Genomic DNA, 20764 nt, shown 5'->3' with positions numbered 1-20764 from the left:
GGACCCCACTGGTGCATGAATTCGTACACCGGGCCTCTAGTGTGTGGAATAAAACTCTGAGGTTCGCACCTTATGTCTGTCTGCTCATGCACTCAGCTGAAAGCATTCCGAAAACCTAAAAACTGTATTTGAAATGTCTCTCCCGTCCATCCTTATTATTTGAGAATACCACAATGTATTTCTAGAGAAACTGCTATTATTGAAGTAATGCACATTTAAATTTATAATACAGAGTTAATCTTTCCAATGATAGCATTTTCATTTTTTTGGAGTCATTTTCAAGTTTAATCACTACTGTGTGTCAAGAAAAAAATGTAGAAAAGAAGGGATTATTGCTCTTAATCCAGGTACATTTCCTCATTTGAAATTATGCGAATAACCTATGAATTACCTTTTTATTGTCTTCAATAAATGACAATAGCAGTTTTTTTAGTAAGATGAATTACTTGTTCCCTTTTATTCCTCCCATTCGGGATGGTAGGCTAACTTTTCTCTCTGTAAAGAAACATCTTTCAAGGTGTCCTCAGATCTTCAAATCCTGACTCCACGGGGTCCATTGTAATTGACATGTAATGCTACAAGTAACAGGGAACGATCATTGTGGAGCAGCCGTGCCTCCATACGATTAGAGCAGACCGAGCCTGTGAGCACGCTCCATGTGTGCACGTGCTTGACGCTGGGCTGTGACTGACATGAAAGCGCTTTGTGGTTTGCTTTTCCCCATACGATACAGCTGCCCTTCTAAGTGGTCAGAAACCGCAAGCCAGATATTTACATGGGAGGATCTGTTTGTAGCATGATTATGTAAGTCTGTTCTTTTCATGTCATGGGTTTTTTGTCGTTTTTTTTTTTCTTAATAAAAGAAGAGTTTTCTTTACTACGTTGTCTTCTACTTTCCTATATTATAAACATATACCCTGAGTTCTCTTCAGATCATAGACACGAAACAATAACTCGAATGCCCAGGAAATGAAAATTGAGGACTAGGTCAGTGCTCACAAACTGGCGGTGGCCTGCCGACCAGCTCTGGCCTCGGCTGTGTTTTGTTTGGCTCAAACAATGCTTATAAGGATACAAATTATTTTCCCATGTTTAGAAACTGGACCGTGACACATAAGAACTGGATTTTTGTCCAAAAGAATCAGATCTGGTAGCACGGGACTCGCAGTGCGCGAGGGCTGAGTGATGGCTGCCCCCTGTCACTGACTGTGCAGTCCGAGGCACCACAGCCCACTGCGCCTCATGCCTACGGGATCAGCTAAATGGCCACTGTCGGCATTTGCGTTCGTGACCTGAATGGGTGTTTTTTTTTTCTTTCCAATTGAATCAAATAAGAATATCATATAATTACATATAGGTAATGTGTAATTGTTTTTATTCTTAAGTTTTGGATTAAATTTGTCTTTTAAGAAGTTATAAAAGGGTAAAAAATGAAAAGTACATGTGAACAAAATATCTTTTTTTTTTTTTTCTTTATTGATTAAGGTATTACATATGTCTCCTTTCCTCCCCCATCAGTTTATGTTGTTCATTCCACAAATGAGTGAGATCATGTGATATTTATCTTTCTCTGACTGGCTTATTTCACTTAGCATGATGCTCTCCAGGCCCCCCAATCCCCCTCCCCCAGCACATGCCCTCACCCCCCTAGTGTCTGTGTCCATTGGTTATGCTTATAGGCATGCATGCAAGCCCTTTGGTTGATCTCTACCCCCTTCTCCCACCCTCCCCTGCCTTCCCTCTGAGGTTTGATAATCTGTTCGATGCTTCTCTGTCTCTGGATCTATTTTTTTAAAATATATTTTTATTGATTTCAGAGAGGAAGGGAGAAGGAGAGATAGAAACATCAATAATGAGAGAGAATTATTGATCGGCTGCCCCCTGCACACCCACTACTGGGGATCGAGCCCACAACCAGGCATGTGCCCTTGACTGAAATCAAACCTGGGACCCTTCAATCTGCAGGCCAGTGCTCTATCCACTGAGCCAAACCAGCTAGGGCTGAATCTATTTTTGTTCATCAGTTTATGTTGTTCATTATATTCCACAAATGAGTGAGATCGTGTGATATTTATCTTTCTCCAACTGGCTTTTTTCATTTAGCATAATGCCCTCCAGGTCCATCCAGGCTGTTGCGAATGGTGGGTATTCCTTCTTTTTTACAACAGCATAGTATTCCATTGTGTAGCTGTACCACAGTTTTTTAATCCACTCGGATTAAAATCTTTTTTAAATAGCCATACTATAACACATTTAAATAGTTATTGAACTTTCTTCTGTGCTATTAAATCTTCAATAAAAAATTATTATTTGGAGGGGTAGATAACTTAAGTAAAATGTACACAGGTAATTCAGTGTTGCAAATTGAAAAAGGGAGTGCCAATTTACCTATCACTCTACAGACACAAAAATCAAAAATGATATGTAAAAATCTACCCTGGCGTTTCATTGCTATCTTACAGAAATGTTACCAAACTCAAGGGGTTTGCCACTTGGGATGTTCTTATTCAAGAACAAGACACGGTTGCCATTAGTTTTATTCTTGCAGCAAGTGAAACTCACACCCAAAGCTCTGTCTTCCCAAAGGGAGGCTTAGCCATTGCTTGTGTACACTGTTTGGTTGATTACCTGTCCATTTCTTCTTTGCAGTTGCCTAAACTTACCGTATTTTCTGGTGTATAAGACGACCCCCAACCTTTCCAGTTAAAATATAGAGTTTGGGATATACCCGCCCTATAAGATGACACCCGGCGTATAAGACGACCCCCGACTTTTGAGAAGATTTTCCTGGGTTAAAAAGTCATCTTATACGCCGGAAAATACGGTATGTAGGTGTAGTTCTGGTCAAGCTCATCCTATTGCAGATGCATCTGCAAAACACTGTGCATTTTTTAACATCTAGCAAGAATAGCATTAAGAACCGCCAAGACCTCGAGACCCTTGTCCTGTCTAAATAGAAAACTGGTGCCTAACTTCTGATCCTTAGTAGCTATCACAGAAGAAATCCAAATCAAGTTTGTACAACCTATCTGAACTCTCATGCACCAAATTAATTTATGCTTCTTGGTTTCTTTCTCTCACTCCTGGCCTGCTATGGATCTTAGAACACCAGCTCTTGGCCACATTAAGCTAAGGAATTCTTCCATAATAACAACCAGGTTTCAGACCAAGTCTAAGTGACGTCAGAAAGGGGTAAATGAAGAACAAATAGAGGGTTTGTTCCAAAGTATACCAGGAAGTATTAGGAAGCTCAATACCAGGTTGCATACCTATGCCTGGGACTGGAACGGTCCCCCACATCTAGACTTGGTTCAGCAGAAGCCACCAGAATCTTGTTTGGCCTTTATCTGTTTTCATCTGGAAATCCAAATCAGAATGCCCATGTGTACGTTTCCTTTGTCAACCTTGACCAGAAAGCATCTTCATTTCGATTGCTAACCTGGGTGACACTTAATGGCTGAAGAGAGTATAGATGACTCATCAGTAGGAGTCAGTCCATTGTACCTGTTGCTAAGATTCTTTGTGGCTATGAAGCTCTATGGTCAAGGCCAAGTGGATATATGAATAAACTTCCCCATGGAGCACTATGTGAACCAGAGAAAATACTTCGGTTTTTTTTTTTTTCCTTTCCCCTATGGATAATATTTCTGCTATCTTTTCCCCTCATGATTCCTACAGAACCACTTCATATGCTGCTTTTCACCTTTTTTAATGTGTTATGGTCATTTGTAGTCCAGTGTCTATCTCTGGAGTCACAGTGTGACGCTGTGTCATGAATTTAACCCCGGAGTCTATGCACACTCGTGTAGACCGGTGTCTGTGAGCACTCTGTGTAGACCAGTGGCCAGGAGCGTTCTCTGTGTAGACCCATGTCCTACAAAAGCCAGAATGAACCTCTGCCCACATATGCGTGTAGTCCAAAATGTACACAACAGTGTGCGGCTCAGTAGTAGCTATACCCAGCACAAATCTGTTTAATTTACAAGTGTGTTCTGTTTTAATGCTTTTGATCTCGACTTTTTTTTTTTTTTCTGTTGTTAAATATTGGATTTTATTAGAGGAATAAACGTGTAATAGGTTTTCCCCCTTTCTAAGGGTTCATTACACAATGGTCATGGTTATAGCCACAACTAGACAGGGTTGAGTTTGACAGATCTCTGATTGCCGATGTATATGGGCGCACTTTCAGTTTATTTTTTCCTCATCTTAAACATTTACTTCTCTACTTGGAAGTCATATGATTAGCTGTTGTTCTGATACTGTTTTTGCGCAGCCCAGCTCTCATTTTAACAATGTTTTGCAGGGTGAATGAGTTACAAGTAAATGGATCTTAATAGAATGTCCTTTTTTATTGCTTTCTTTGCTAGATAAATAAAACTTAAAATCTTTTTATTCTCTTACGTAAAAATTTTACAGAAAATCTCGTTCTCTTAAAACAGAAAAATGAGTATATAAGTGCATCAGACATAATTTTTTTCCAGAAAGTAAAAACAACATATTTATGTTTCATAAAATTCTGATAACTACTTCACAGAAATGTATATGATTTGATACATTCGTGTAGTTCAAGCTTATTGTTACCAATCATATCCTTTTTGCTTTTTGCAATGAAATTATCTCCTACATAACATTTCCCCCAATTCCTCTGAAAGTGAAAGTATTTATGAAGCGGTGGCTTAGCAACAAAAAGAGAAGGAAAATGATGCTTTTCTTACTTCAAGGGAGCAATGGAGTGTAGTTTACTAGAAAGAGCTCTGGGCTGGGATAAGGAAACATGGGTGCTGCTTCCACTCCTGCTGTAATGTACATGTTTGTTAGATGAACAGATCAATGAATACACAACCTCTTTGGGCCTCAGTTTCCCAGTTCTAACATTTAGGCCCTGGTGTTGATTATCTCTGTCTCCTAGTCGCTCTAGGATTCCCTCGTTCCATGTCAACAGTGTCTCCCTTCTTACTGGAATCTTTGCTATGAAATAGTCATCTGTTGTTACAGTGGAATGCAGTGTGTGTGTGTGTGTGTGTGTGTGTGTGTGTGTGTGTGTGTGTAAGCATAGGGCTACTTTGCCTACTACACAGGAAGTCAGTGATGGGGGTGGAAGTGGGGTCTTGATTTTAATACCTTTTCTAATTCTCTAACATGTGAAATCAGTTGACCTGAATTATGTTGGTTCGAACCTGAAACAAGATTTTTCAGACATTTTCAGTCTGCCCCAAACTCAATTCTTAATGTAATGGGCTATGTATTGGTAGATTAATTTGTGTGCATAAAATGTTTCTTTAATGTTTCAGAGCCATACCACACAATTAAATTCATGCCTGGTGGACATTCCCCATGCTCTGTTTATTCTGTGTGAATCATTCATTCCTATAAACAACCGACCCAGGAAAAGTTCGCAAGGATATAGCTCATCTTGAATGAGAGAGAGCTAGGTTGAGAAAAAGATGGAGAGAACCTATGAGAATCCCAGTTTACCTTGAATGAGAGTTTCTGGTGTAGAATTGTTATTTTGTTTTACATCAATTGCCAGAATATCAGATATATTCAAATTGAACTGATTTAATAGATTATTATACAGACTCATTAAAAAGATACCTATGAAGAATTTTTAATGACACGGCAAATGGTGCATAATATAGTAACTGAGGAAACCGAGAAAAGAAACTTGCATTATAGTTTATCTCAGTTAAGGAAAATACACACACCAACTGCAGTTTTCTCTAAATGATGAAATCATTTTATAATGACTTTTCCCCTGTATATTTACTTTAAAAAAAAAAAAACTCGGCTAATAATTTTTTTTAATTTAAAATACAGATCGTGTTGTGTGTCTGTTCTTTGTATTATTGCATGTTTCCTTTTCCCATGCCTCCACTCGTCAAGGAATGGCTCCATAGGGGGAACAATGTGGGAAGAGTCAACTTGCCCATATAGCTGAGCCGTGGCAGAGGCCATAGCTCAGTTACAAGGCTGCGAACTCAGTAGCATCGGCAATGGGAACGAGGGTCTTACACATCACAAGAGCCAGCAAGTGCAGGATAGAGATCCGCAAACACTTTATTGATGCTCTAGTCACGAACCACACACTGGAGATCTTGGGAGAATAAGCTATACCTCAGAGTCAAGTGGATGGATAGATTTAGGGGAGACACACAGATCTTAGGTATGGTGAAAGCTCTATTACAAGGGGTGACACCCATAAGGGTGGAGTGGTCAACCTGGTGGTGGGAATTGGGGGTGCGGGCGGGGAGAGGGGCCCAGAGGTTATGCTTGAGTCTCGAGGTGCTTGCGAGGATGGAGGCCGAGTTGCAAAGGGAATGGCACAAATAGCAGTCCTTTAGCATGAAGCTGAATGGAGGTTCTGGGGATTGTGACTATTTTAGTAAGAGTGAGTGTGGAATATAAAAGAGGTCAAGGGCACACGTGGCAAGGAAAGTGGCAGGAACAAATCATGGCTGGCTGTCTTTGCATGGCTGCCTCTCCCCTGAAAATTAGAAGAAGCTACTAAGAGGTTGATAAGCTATGGCTTGGCATTCGATTTGCATTTTAGAAAGATGACTCTGGTGTTGCTAAGGGGAAGGGGTCAAGAGATGGGAGGCCCCAGTGAAAGCTATGAGAGTGGCCTGAGCCAGAGGTGAAGCTGGCCTGAGCTGGGACAGCGACAGCGAAATGCAGAGGAGAGGGTGGATTTGAGAGAGAGACGCACACTTAACAGACCCAGTAGCCTGTTGGATGTGTGGTGTGAGGGAGGGGGCAGCCAGACGGAGTCCTAGGATTCTGGTGCTCAACAGAGGTATCATAGGAGTGAGGATTAGAGGAGGGGGTGATGGGAAATAATGAGTTTCCATTTGGGATATAAAGCTAAGACTTCTTTCTATCCACCCTTCCTTTCTTTCCTTCCCTTCTATCTCTTTCTGACTTTCCATAGCAACACTGGTGTCACAGTTCCTCCCTCCCACCCTCCCTCCCTCCCTCCTTCCTTCCTTCCCTCCCTTCCTTCCTTCCCATTCATTCATTCATTCATTCATTCATTTATTAAGCCCTCACTGTACATGGGGCACCATCCCAATCACGGTCCCAGGGCCATTGTGAGCCAGGCTACTTTCCATGTATCCTGAACCGTGAGCAGGAAAGAAGTTATTTTACAGCCACAGCCACTGGGTGTCTCTGGCCAGGACACAGCTAGCCATCTTGGGACACGAACTGCTTCACTCCTTTCAAATGCCATTGCATAATATATGTTTTTATATTGGAAACACCACTAATGGTCATTTTCTTTCTAGGTAGTGCCTTTATTTCTGTGATGTTTCTGAAAGAAAATTTGAGAGCCTCCGATGTTCTAGGTAAGTAATTCTTCAATTTATGTCATTATAGCGCTGCTTGATCAGGGAAATAAATAATACTATCCATAAGAAATATGTGCTTTGAAAACTGGGAACAAATTACTGAAATGATATGATCTTGGAGCTGCTGTTTGCTCTTCCATGGGAAATACTTCCACCTTCATTGCACCCATTCCCCATTACTACTGACCACAGCAAATTATTATTTTACTAGGGGCCCAGTGCACGAAATTTGTGCACTGGAGAGGGGTCCCTCAGCTCAGCCTGCCCCCTCTCACTTACTGGGAGCCCTCAGGGGATGTCCTACTGATGGCTTAGGCCCGCTCCCCGTTGGGAGCGGACCTAAGCCTCAGTCTGGCCTCCCTTTGCGGGAGGCGACTGGGCTGATCAGGGGAAGGCAACATCCCCATCACCCCGCTGCTGCAGCCACTGCCAGTCACCACAGCTGCCAAGGTATTTTCATCAACATGGACTCCAGTCCCTTCACCATGAAAAAATGACAACTTTCTTTAAGCATTTTCAAGATGTGTCTTTCATAGGATATGACATTTCTTTCTTTATTTTTCTTTTTATCCTCACCTGAGGATATGTTTCCATTGATTTTTTTTCCCCTTCCCTCCAATTGCAGGCTCAGCCCCTTCCCAAGCCTAAAGCCTCCACCCGATGGCTGGCTGGGAGTGACCTGGGTGCTGGGGAGGTTCCTGGGACCCAGGTATGTATGCAAATTAACCTCCATCTTTGTTGGGTTAATTTGCATACTCACTCTGATTGGCTGTGGGTGTAGCAGAGGTACGGTCAATTTACATGTTTCTCTATTATTAGGTAAGATAGTCTTGTGATTATGAATTTTATGAAATTTTTACAAGCATAATAAAATCCAGTAAATTTTATTTCAAAGTATGTGTTTGTTAGACTGTCCCATGAAAGTATACATGAAAAAACAAACAAACAACAACACCCTGGCCAGTGTTAAGTGGTTAGAGTGTTGGCCCTCAGACCAGGAGGGTCACAAATTCCATTCCTGGTCAAGGGCACATACCTGGGTTGCAGGTTCAATCCCTGGCCCTGGTCAGACCATGTGCGGGAGGCAACCCATCGATGTGTCTCTCTCACATCTCTCTCTCTCTCTCTCTCTCTCTCTCTCTCTCTCTCTCTCTCTCTTTCTCTCTTTCCCCCCCCCTCTCCTCCTCCTCCTCCTCCTTCTCTCCCTCCTCTCCCTCCTTTCCTTCCACTCTAAAAATCAATGGAAAAAATATCCTTGGGTGAGGATTAACAAAACAAAAAAGGAAAACCACACACACAAATTAGATGTACCAGTAGCTACCTGGTTTGTGGTTAGCTCTCTCCAAACATAACATAGAACTTTGCTCTTTTATAAAATTTTATTTAGAAATACAGCAGTCAGTGGAAAGAAACAGTAGCCTGCCTGGCTGTAAGACAGATTGGTTATTTGCAAATTGATTCTATCTTCTGCCTCTTGTTGGAAATGTCCTTGGTGAGAGAAGACTTTGGAGATTCCTGTTTTCTTCCTTGACAAACTCCTGTCTGAATTGCTGCTGACGTATGACAATGAATATGACACTTGGGTACTTGAAATAAAGCAATGTCCACTCGCTTCCGAGGAGATCATGTTTGTTTTTAAAATGTGAGCTTTGGCTGTGACACCGGTGTTGCTATGTTGGGCCTTTGTTGTCTCTGGTCGTGTTTCCCGGGAGCGAGTGTCGGGACAGTGCTGGCGCTGTTCCTTTCCCTCCTCACTTGGATTCTGCTACTAGAGTTTTTGTCAACATTGTCAAATTCTTCATGGTTAAAATGTTTTCCCAAATGCTATTCATATGTGGACTGCATCTTGTCAAATATCTTCTTTTTCTATGTTTTTTAAATAGATGATGGTTTGTACAATCATTTGGGAAAGTTGTTTGGAATCAGAAATAAGAATGAGCCAGGCCCGCGTTTTATAAATTAAAAACCTTAGGCCCTACGTCCTTTTTCTCGTTTATGTAATGTCTTCAGGAAACTTTAAATCATGTTATCTAATCATTATATCATTGTATCATATGCCATCATTTGTAATTAATGGTCGACTAATGCTTAAATTAATCTAAGATATTTAATGAAGCAATACAGACAGATATAAAGGGAGATGTCTATCGTGAATATTCGTGGTAAAAAGATGACTAATTAAGACAGAATCTGTGCCCTCAAACAATACCGTTGAATGTTTTTTAAAAGCAGGAAATAATACGTACCATTAAGGCCTAAAGCTTTAGTTTAGAACAGGGCTTCTCAACCTCAGCACTGCTGATGTTTTTTTTTAATGTTTTTTTTTAATCTAAATAAATCTTTATTGTTCAGATTATTACAATTGTTTCTCCTTTTTTCCCCCCATATCTCCCCATCACCCGGTTCCCTCCCCCCCGTTGTCCTTATCCATAGGTGTATGATTTTTGTCCAGTCTCTTCCCATACCCCCCACACAGACACCCCTTTCCCCCTGAGAATTCTCAATCCACTCCCATTCTATGCCTCTGATTCTATTATGTTCACCAGATTATTCTGTTCCTCAGATTTTTAATTCACTTGATTTTTATAATCACTTGTTGGTAGATATGTATCTGTTGTTCATAATTTTTATCTTTACTTTTTTCTTCTTTTTTCTCTTTTTAAAGAATACCTTTCAACATTTCATATAATTCCTGGTAGATATGTATCTGTTGGTAGATATGTATCTGTTGTTCATAATTTTTATCTTTACTTTATTTCTTCTTTTTTCTCTTTTTAAAGAATACCTTTCAACATTTCATATAATACTGGTTTGGTGGTGATGAACTCCTTTAGCTTTTTCTTATCTGTGAAGCTCTTTATCTGCCCTTCAATTCTGAATGATAACTTTGCTGGGTAGAGTAGTCTTGGTTGTAGGTTCTTTGCTATTCATCACTTTGAATATTTCTTGCCACTCCCTTCTGGCCTGCATAGTTGAGAACCACTGGTTTAGGGTAAAGAGAGATTACTGTAACTGGGAAACTCAGAACTTTTGACAGCAGAGGTAACATTTGAGTCCTCTCTGATGGCTGGGTAGGACAAGCAAGGGCCACATCCAAGCATTGGGAGGAGGGCAAACAGAGGGAATAACACGAGAAGTGTTAACGAAGGTGCAAAAGGGTAAGTTTCTGTTCAGTACTGTACTACAACCACTGCCTGTAAGGTTTAGGGAAAGAATAAATGCTAGTCACAAACTGTGAAAGGGAAGAATATCAGTATCAATCGGTGCAGGTGGTTTGATCATATACTTCGAAAACCCAAAATCAACTAAGCATTACTAACAGCAGTTAACTGGCTCAGCATCAAAGGATATGAATTGAACTCACTCTCATGGGTTCAGATCTGGATTCGGCTTCTGCTGTCAACTGTGTGGCCAGCATATGACTTCACTTCTCTAAGCCTGTTGGCTGACAAGTATTGGAGACTGTTTTAAGGATCAAATTGGGTCATCCACTTAAACACTTTGAAAAAATGTAAAGCCCTGTTCATTGTCATCATGTGTGTAGCCAACTTTATGCCCAAGAGGTAATACTAAAAAGGAATAGGAAACATAGACACACACACACACACACACACACACACACACGCCAAACAAAGTAAAACCTCTATTAGTTATTCAATTCTTCACTAATTTCTCTTATTTTAATAACAGAAAACTTTATTAAATATTTATTCTTTCCTGGTATTATAAATGTTTTAGATGAGTTATCCCACTTAAATGTAGGAACCAACCCACTTACAGAACTGGTACTTAGGTTAGATAACTTGCCCAAGGTCATAGAACTAGCAAGTGGTGAGCCAGTATGCCCCTACTGGCAGCCAGGTAGCACTCCAGGGCAGAGGCTCAGGTGCGTCTCCCTTGTCAGAAAGCTGTGTGACCTTGGCAAAGTTACTTCCTGTCTTGAAGTCTCAATTTTCTCATCTTTAAAGTGAAGATAATATTACCTACCTCATAGGGTTAAATTCGTTCATGTATGTAAAACTCTTAGTATGGGGGCTATCACATAATATCATTATCCTACTCCTACATCCACCGCAGCCACCACTGCACTCTACTGGTTCAGCAGAGGAAACCAGATTAGGGTATCTTTGCACACTTGAGCAATCTAGGTTTCATTTCCCATAACTCTGGTTGGGGTTCTTTTTTTTTTTGCCTTCCTAACTTGATGCTTTTTTAGTAGGGCTATATCACTGATTTGTTGCATACTCTAGTTAAAACTGGTCAATTCTCTCGATGATAGATAGATAGATAGATAGATAGATAGATAGATAGATAGATAGATAGATTTCAGAGAGGAAGGGAGAAGGAGAGAGAGAAACATCAATGATGAGAGACAATCATTGATCGGCTGCCTCCTGCACATACTCTACTGGGGACCGAGCCCACATGTGCCCCAACCAGAATCGAATCGTGACCTCCTGGTTCATAGGTCGATGCTCAGCCACTGAGCCATGCCAGCCAGGCAAAACTGGTTAATTCTTAACTTCAATCTAGTATCATAAGAATAAGGAAGGATTTAGTCACTGATTCCATACCCACATCTCCAACAGCGGTATCATAAGCTATCATGATCTGAAATGTAATCACCTACCTCATGCTTAGGAAAAGGTTTTTCCTCAGCCTCACTCAGCAATGTGTTGTCACATGTCTTTTCGTTTGTCCTGTATTGCTGTTGCCTTGAGCAAATTTGGCTCTTTCTGGTAGAAGCTAAAAATGCATTTTTTTTCCCTTTACACAGACTAAAACCAAAAAGGAAAAGAACAGTGACTTTAAAAAAAAAAGATTAGCATATATGCATGCTAAAAATTAAATTGTCAAAATGTGCAAAAGAAAATCACTTATTTTTCCCTGCTTGAAGCAAATGGCAGTTTGTTTTCATGATGGAACAAATGAAGATTTCTGGACCATGTGGGAACAAGCTGAACTAATTTATTGCCAAATGTGGCTCTGTGACTGGGAAGCTTTTCACCACTGGCCTCAAAAAATGACCTCACAAAAGCTATGTCTGAAAGGCATCGCCAACTATTATTAACTCAATGACAAGCTTTGGACTGTGTTCTGATTCTCAGTGGATTAATAGCTTTAAATTATTTTAATGATTTTTTTCTTTTTTTAAAAAAAAAGCACCAGATTTCTCTCCCCTTTAATCAGCCAAAAATGATAGTACGTTCCCCTCTCTTCTCCCTTTGTCATCAAAAGTATGGAATCTAATAGTCTGGGAGATCCTAGCTGATTTATTCCAGATACTTATCATAAAAATAAAAATTGAAGTCCATTCATCAGCACTCTCCAGAGACCAGTAACGTATTGACTTCAAGTCACCTATGCATGGCTTCCCCAGACAGAATGTCAAGAACTTCACTGTGAGATGAGGACCATCTCCCGCTTCCTTCTCCCACACCAGAGGTCAGCTTGTGTGGGGCCAGTGTCTAGAGTACGGATCTAGCCCAACAAGCCATTATCTCTGGTTGAGAGGACAGAGTGGCTGTTTGGGCTTCCATGCTGCCCCACGAAGGGCAGGCTTCCCGATGGCAGGTTCAGGACTCTGCATTCCCTGAATTATTGAGATGTCTCAATCCAGGCCTCCCTCAGGGGTTCATGGCCATAGCCCGAGAATCGGGAGAGAATGTCCCACGGGGTGTGCAGGAGCCCAGTTTATTCCATGACTCCTGGTATCCCACAAAAGTAATAGCTGGACCCCTGTTGATCAGGAGACATATTCCCAGGACCAAGAGAGTCCCCCATCAATCTTCATTGGAGTCGGGCTCAGCTGAATCTGAAAAAACTCTTAAGGCCAGAAGTAAGGTCAAGTCATATGCCAGAAACTAGGCAATAGACAGTTAACACCCGCTAGCCTCGGGCTGGGGGTAGAGACCAATTAAAAGAGATTTCAGGTTTTGCTTAAGAGGACGGGTGGGCTGGGAAACCGGATGTCAGCCGAGGAAGAACGGGGCTGCAGATCTTGGATCCAGGGCTTGCGTAGAGGACACAGCAGCTGGAGGTGCCAGTGAACAGAAGCATCCCTCTGATTCAACCACTTTGTACTGCATTCTCCCTCCGCGAGTTTCAACAGGAGACTTCTACGCTAGGGCAGCGGCGCCTCCTGCAAGAGGCCACACAGCTGCATCCAGTTAAATGTCAGACGTTTCCCAAAGTAGAAAATATTCCGCAAAGCTCTACTTCAGGATGATATTAATGGTCAGATATGTTTAGGAATATTACAACCATATCCTCCTCGAGGAGATTCACAGTGAACACTAAGGCACTGAGGATCTGAGGTTCTTTCCGTTAAAGAACCATTTAAGTTCGTTGAACTCGCCTCCTCCCAAATCAGTTTGACGTGGGACCTCTTTTGGTGGAGCGTCCACCTTATGAAACGGGTGCCAGTTTGGAGAGCTCGTCTGAAGGAACCTCAGGCCAGCCAGGCCCACTGCCATGGAGGTCAGTTCCTCTGTCCCCAGGGGAACGCTGCGTGAGGCCTCAGGTCATGCTACACGCAACTCCTGGGTGCCACTTGCTGAGACTACAATGGCAGGGCTGAGTTGTCCATGCATCGGCCCTGGCATACAAGAGGCAGGAGAGTGTGATCATTAAGTAACTACCTGGGTTCCAATCCACACTCTCCACTTAGCTAGAAAATTCCAGATAAGACAGTCATTCCCTCTTTGACTCTATTTCCTCATATGCTCAATAGGGACAGTAATAGTTTTATACAATATTATATATTACTAGTGGCCCGGTGCACAGATTCGTGCACATTGAAAGGATATTAATTAGAAGAAAGATTTATGCAATAATTATGTTACTGCAAAAAATCACATGTCAAAATAGTATCTATAATATGGTATTATAAAATTAAAACACACGTGCGATTGGCACCAGCAAGAGCTTTATATGTATCATGCATGCACGAGTCAACCTTTATTTTTAAATAGCCATTGTGCATCATATGTACCAGCCAGTCAGATGGACAGATGGACGGTCGGTCAGTCACTTAACCTTTTATATAGAGAGATATTATGTATATACTTATAATATACATATAGTATATGTTATAATAGTATAATAACTTAGTAGTATAATTATTTTTTCACAGTTTTATTATAAGGATTAAGTTATATATAAAACATTTAGAATTATGCTTATAAGTATTAGCTATTACCATTATAGTTATGATGATCACACTTTAGTATGATGGTGATCACAATGTGACGCTCATGTCAACCACACTTGTCTATGAAATCTAGTGCTAAGAACATCACATTAAAAATAATATTGCCACCCTAGTCGGTTTGGCTCAGTGGATAGGGCATCGGCCTGTGGGCCAAAGAATCCTGGGTTCGATTCCAGTCAAGGGCACGTACCATGGTTGCAGGCTCCTCTCCGGCCCTGGCCCTGGTCAGGGCACGTGCAGGAGGCAACCAATCAATGTGTTTCTCTCACATCGATGTTTCTTTCTGTCTTTCCCTCTCTCTACCACTCTCTCTAAAAGATCAATGGAAAAACATCCTTGGGTGAGGATTAACAAAGAAACAAGATTGCCCTCCCTTGGCATAGGCCCCCCCCACACACAGTATACCTGGTCTACAAACAGCAGGGATGAGCTTGTTTACTTGTTTATGGCCAGTTTATAGGAAGAGATTTTATTAATGCTTGTATATTATATCAAGTTAAATCTGAAGTTCCCACCAGATCATTGTAGACTCTTAAGTGACTTGAGCTGTATTTGATGGGGAAATGGATTTGCTGCAGGTCTAAGCATGAGGGTGGCAGGTGGGGCCACGTCCCTGTATCAAGGTCATGTCCAGTCCTTGACTCCCACCTGCAGCTTGTCCACAGCTGCTCCAAGTTTCGTCCCCACCAATACCCAGATCCTGGTGCTACACACCAGCTCCCTGAGGAAGGCAGTGGGCAGCAAATACAGAGCTTCTAGTGTTTCTTCTCTGTGATCTGTTAGTTAGGTCATTTCCTTTGGACCCCTGGACTGTAACAGTAGAGACATAATTTTGAATTCATTTGTAAGCTTAACTCAGATGGCCTGTGACTCCTGGCAGTCAGCATCCTGAGGTCACTGTCCCAGGATCTTCTGTCACATCAGGCCTGCAGGTGAGCTTTTCAAACATAGCATTCGGTTCCCCACACTGGCCTCTGACAGAGCCAGATTCCTGGAATCTAGCAGGTATGACCTTTGACGTGTACCTAGAGATGAGAAGACTGAGTCACAGAGGGATAAATAACTCCCAGCCAGCAAGTAGCAGTGACATTTCAGTTCTGTGGGAGCAGTTTCAGCTGAGATCAGACTTCCACAGTCCGGTTCCTAACAGGAAATGTAACCGTTTCCTGGGCAAAGAGCGTGTCAAGTGCTGTTTTCCTTCCTTCCGTGGCTCACTCTTCCAGACACTCCTTTGGGCAAATGGACCAGCAGGAGGTAAACAGCAAGTTTTCTACACCCGTGTCTTTCAAAAGGGAATATCCATGGCTTTACTGAAATAAAAATCGCAGGAACTGGCGTCTCACGCCACTTTGAGAAAAAAGTGGGATATAAATAAATTTTAAGGAAATGTACATAAGGAACTGCTAATGACTACCTTCAACACTTTTGAAAAATGTGCACATGATTTATGAAGCAGATAGTTAATCACACAGAAAAATTAATAACACCAGATATATAAGCATATAACAGGTAGCAGCTATCCCGACTGCCTTTGTAAGTACCCAAGGTAGCTGAAATTAAAATTATTAAGAATATTATGACCTACTGAGCTGCCGTAGATTTACTTACCAGACTCACAGTGAGGTGATGCTCAGATGAAATAACGCATATGAAAAAGTACTTTGAAAGTACACTCAATGGCCAGATTGTTATGATCTCTGAACACATAATAATCTGGCCATTCAGTGTATAAATGTGTGTGTGTGTGTATATGTGTGTATGTGTGTGTGTGTGTGTGTGTGTATATATATATATATATATATATATATATATATATATATATATATATATTAGAGGCCTGGTGTATGAATTCATGCATGGATGGGGTCCGGCCAGATTGGCCAGGGGGAGGGGACATGGGCGGCTGGCTGGCCTGCCTGCTGGTTGAACTCCTGGTTGAGGGGACAATTTACATATTAACCTTTTATTATATAGGATATACCCTGAGTGGCCAGATTATTATGCATTCAGAGATCATAATAATCTGACCACTCAGTGTATAATTGTGGAATCCTTAGTCATTTTATTTGTTTTTAAGGAGTTTTGAAATGCAGTGAAAATCTACATTGGTATAAATGGGAACAGTAGACAAATGTGGAAGCAGATGTGATGTGGGGGAGAGGGGTTGTGTCAGGATGTGACATGGGGACCATATTGGAAAGTTAAATAAGCAGCACAACCTCCGTATAATGGGACACTATGCAGACTCGATGAGGATGAGGCTGCCATGCCTATACTGAAACGTTCTCCACGATGTTCTGTTGATTAGAAATAAAACACATACTAGTACAGAAGAGCGTGTATAATATTGTCTGTGTAAGAAATCCAAAAGTCATACACACCCACATATACACATGCATAAGGTATCTCTCAGAAAAGGAAACCTCAAGAACTTGGAACTGATGGAGGCATCAGGGTAGAAGAGAGATTTAACTCTTCCTGCATCACCCTTGTGTCCTTTTGAATTTTCTACCATATACATATGTTACCCATCCAAAAGTAAGTTTTTAGAAATGTAAAGGACACTAGAGACAGTTAAATGAGATAAAGAAATAGCTGGCAGAGGAGCTCAATCTAAACAAGAAATTTGGATTTCACAAAAGAAAGTTGGAAGTCTCTGAGACTTCTAAATTGCATTCAGCGCTTTTATTCTACTTTACCAAGTTTACAAAACTGTTTTTATTAAACCCTTCTTCCTAGAAACCTAATATTGAACAATTATAAAAGAATTTTTATTCCTAAAGAAAGGACAAGGCTCACCAATAATTTTGCCCAAGTTCTTATAGATGGTGTTTATTATTTTCCTTTTATTACAGTTCTTAATAATGTATTTTTTATTTTTAAAACTCATTAGAAAAAGCTTTTAAAATTGTGTATGTAATCTCTGTCTTCACAAAGCATTACAGAATATATTGTTACCTCGATGAAAGTTATTTTATAGCTTCTACAGTACCCAGAACAGGCTATTATTTAGCTTGTGTGAAAAATCGATGCTCTTTGTTCTCAGAAACTAGAGTTCAAAGTCATAAATCATTTGGCTAAGAAGAAGAGGAAATTGGTGTCTTCAAAGTGTGAGATTTTATCAACAAATCGGATTGTTTCGGGTTGGAGTCAATGCTGGTTGTCAATTATGTACAGAACACTCTGACCTCAGTGACGGAGTGAGCTGAATTATGTTTTCAAGGGTGCTACCTGAAAAGGGCTACGTGTGTCACTTTTTCTCAGGCTGCTAATTATTAACAAATAAGTAGCTTTCGGTTTTATTTGGAAGTGTCCTTCCTTTACCCCTCCATCCATGGCCACTCCCCCAGCACATGCCCTTCCTCCATTATTTTAAGTTATGTTAAAGTGATGACAGTAACACATTCCTTTCATAGGTTTATTATGTGATATTTTACTCAGCTATGCCTGGAATTCTAGATACTAAATTGGACTAGATAAATCTTAGAGCAAAGGCAATGTTCACCTTCATTATTTCTGCTAAAGGGACGCCAAAAAAAGTGGCAATGATTAAGATGCTCATTTACCAGAGTTTCTAAGTGTAAAATCATCCGTGTGTGTGTGTGTGTGTGTGTGTGTGTAAGGCTCCCAAGATGAGTAAGTGCAGAATAAATGGTCACGTGATGGACTCCCCACCCTCTGGGCTCTGCCATCTAAACCTAAATCTAGGTCCATTTTGCACTGACTGGCCCATAAGAACACAAACAGCCAGCTTGGTTGGGTTTTCACATCTCCATATGCACATGTTCTGATCTTCCCCATCTTAGAGCACTTCTCTGCGTAGGCCAGGATCTGTCTGGAACAACAGAGAAAAATCAGAAGTTATGTCCTGCCCCAACCATTCCCTGGCCCTTATCCCTCTTTTTTTTAAATTAATCCTCACTCGAGGATATTTTTTCCATTGATTTTTTAGAGAGCATGGACAGAGATAGAAGAGAGAGAGAAACATCAATGTGAGAGAAACATCAATTGGTTGCTTCCCACACTGAGGTGAGGGAACGAACCTACAACCCAGGAATGAACCCGCCCATGACCCTTTGGTACGCGGGCCAACGCTCTAACCAGTTAGCAACACCGGCCAGGGCCCTTATCCCTCTTGAAAGGTAATGCTATCAGGTGAATGTGTGACGCTATCTAGGGATGGTTGATGAATTATATTTTAATAGGGCGGGACTGTCAGCACTTTTACGAGTAATGCTCAGTCTATAGGTAATGTTTACATCAACAAAAGATTAAAATGTCTCTCTTCAACTTGCTTTGTCTTTTCTGTTTTACTTAAAGGTATGACACTGGCATTTGCAGGATCATATTTGTTGGTGAACTTTGCTCCAAACATATCCCAGGCTGTCTCTGCAAGAACAGTACAGTATTACTTTGTTGGCTGGCAGTTCCTGATCTATGTGGTAAGCATTCTAATTACTATGGCGGAGCTATGTTATCTAGACCGCTGGTACCTGCAGATATTAGAGAACTAACACAATCTTTCCTTCTCAGCATTAATATCTCATTACAATGCAAATATATTTGACCAACATGGAAGCATTTGAAACACTAGCTCAGCAATAGACATCCCCAGTTTCCCAGGTATCCCATCCTTGAGGGTGACCCGTGACTGGAACCATTTCCACAACATTGAATCTGGCAAATTTCAGAGCATCATGTTTTAGGACAACTCAAAGTAAAAACAAACAAACAAACCCCCCAAAACCCTCTCTTCCAAGTCCAAAGGGAGGTGCCTGAAGACCCCTTTTTCTTCCCTGAATTTTATTCAAAGTAGATATTCTCTTCAAAAAAGTTCTCCTTGAAAGCAATGCAATAGGCTGTCCGTGGAAAAGCAGGCCACAGGAGGAGAAGGCTGAGAGATGTGCAAAAGAAAGAATGGGATGAGCTGGTACAGAAATTGGAAGCCACTAATTGGGATACTTTATTTGCTGCAGTGGCCATATCCGGTGGGTATAAAGAGAGGACATGATTGAAGTGATTGGTACGTAACTTTTTACAGGAGTCGGTTTAGGTGGAAAATAAGAATTATTACAGGAAAGACAGGTAGCAAGAACAAAACTGGGATAGTTGAGCATTTAACCAAGAACTGGATTGGTAAAGTAATTGTGAATTCAGTAAAAAGGATCAAAGCACACAGAACCATGTAATTTTAGGAGTAGACGTGACCTCAAAAAACGATCTGCTCTAGTCCTCTGCCATTAAAACAGGTGACGCAGTACGATCCTGCTTTATACGCCTCTTATGTAAAAATTTTTGTTCCAAGAGTAACTCGGGCTGTCACAGCAGGAACTGCCTGGTATTACGTTATTACCTGGCAGTTCCTCGTCTATGTGACAAGAATTCTGTATATCTTACTATCCTCGATATACAGTTCTGACCACTGGAGCATAAATGTTGATAGGTCTTTTCTTTTTGTAGTCTCCCGCTCTATCCACTCTACCCCTTTCTCTTACTCAACAAAGATTCCTCTGTTTTTTTTTTTAAAAAATCTTCACATACTACACACCCTTTAATAAACTCTTATTTCTCTTTCACTCACCACCATTTATTCCCCTCTGTTTTCTCAGTTCCTACTCACTCACCATTTGTTATAATCTAGTGGGTCCCTCCCCACAAATTGCCAAATGCAATTGCTTTCTTTTTTTTTTTTTTTTTTTTTGGGGGGGGGGGACCTAATTCTTCCTGAACCTTAAGCAGCATTTACTCGTGACCCATCATCATCTCGAACTGCTCGCCTCTCTGCTTCCTCAGTTTGTTTTCCCTGTTTCTCCTCCTCTTCTCCAACTATTCCATCCCAGACTCTTGATAGTCACCTCCTTCTCTTCTGCCAACCACTGTTACCTATTCATGCTAAATATTCATCCAGGGTTTCCTAGGGTGAGCTCATTGCCCACCCCACCATCCTCCTTTAGAAGGACTTCCAAATCCAGACCTACAGTTCTCCCCAGGCCTCTTCTGAGCTGCACATCCAAGTTCTCATCTGTCCACTGATTACTCTTCCCTGCCTGGATGTCCCAGAGGTTCTTCAAATGTAGCATCTTAACAACTGAACTCACCATCTTCTCTCCTCAACTCCCTCCTCTCTCATATTGGAAGGCTCCCCTTACCCCTGCCCTCCATCAGCCTTTAGGATGGGGCTTTCCAACTCAGGTCTCCTGCCTGC

At 41.2% G+C, this 20764-nt stretch overlaps 1 protein-coding gene across 2 annotated transcripts in view; it reads left to right on the top strand.

Moving 5' to 3' along the window:
- Window positions 1–20764, top strand: part of NIPAL2 (NIPA like domain containing 2) — a 62886-nt gene that overhangs the window by 27433 nt on the left and 14689 nt on the right. For both annotated transcript variants that reach the window (XR_008554520.1, XM_008148515.3), the window contains exons 4-5: window positions 7284–7343; window positions 18880–19001. Coding sequence is in view for 1 of the 2 variants with exons in the window: in XM_008148515.3 (XP_008146737.2) it covers window positions 7284–7343; window positions 18880–19001 (182 nt within the window). In the remaining variant the exon portion in view is untranslated. The remainder of the gene's footprint in view (window positions 1–7283; window positions 7344–18879; window positions 19002–20764) is intronic.

Source organism: Eptesicus fuscus, chromosome 19 (assembly GCF_027574615.1).
Source record: "Eptesicus fuscus isolate TK198812 chromosome 19, DD_ASM_mEF_20220401, whole genome shotgun sequence".
In the NCBI taxonomy this organism is placed as follows: domain Eukaryota; kingdom Metazoa; phylum Chordata; class Mammalia; order Chiroptera; family Vespertilionidae; genus Eptesicus; species Eptesicus fuscus.
Note: the sequence above shows the minus strand (reverse complement) of the source record. Positions and strands in the feature narration are given on the sequence as shown.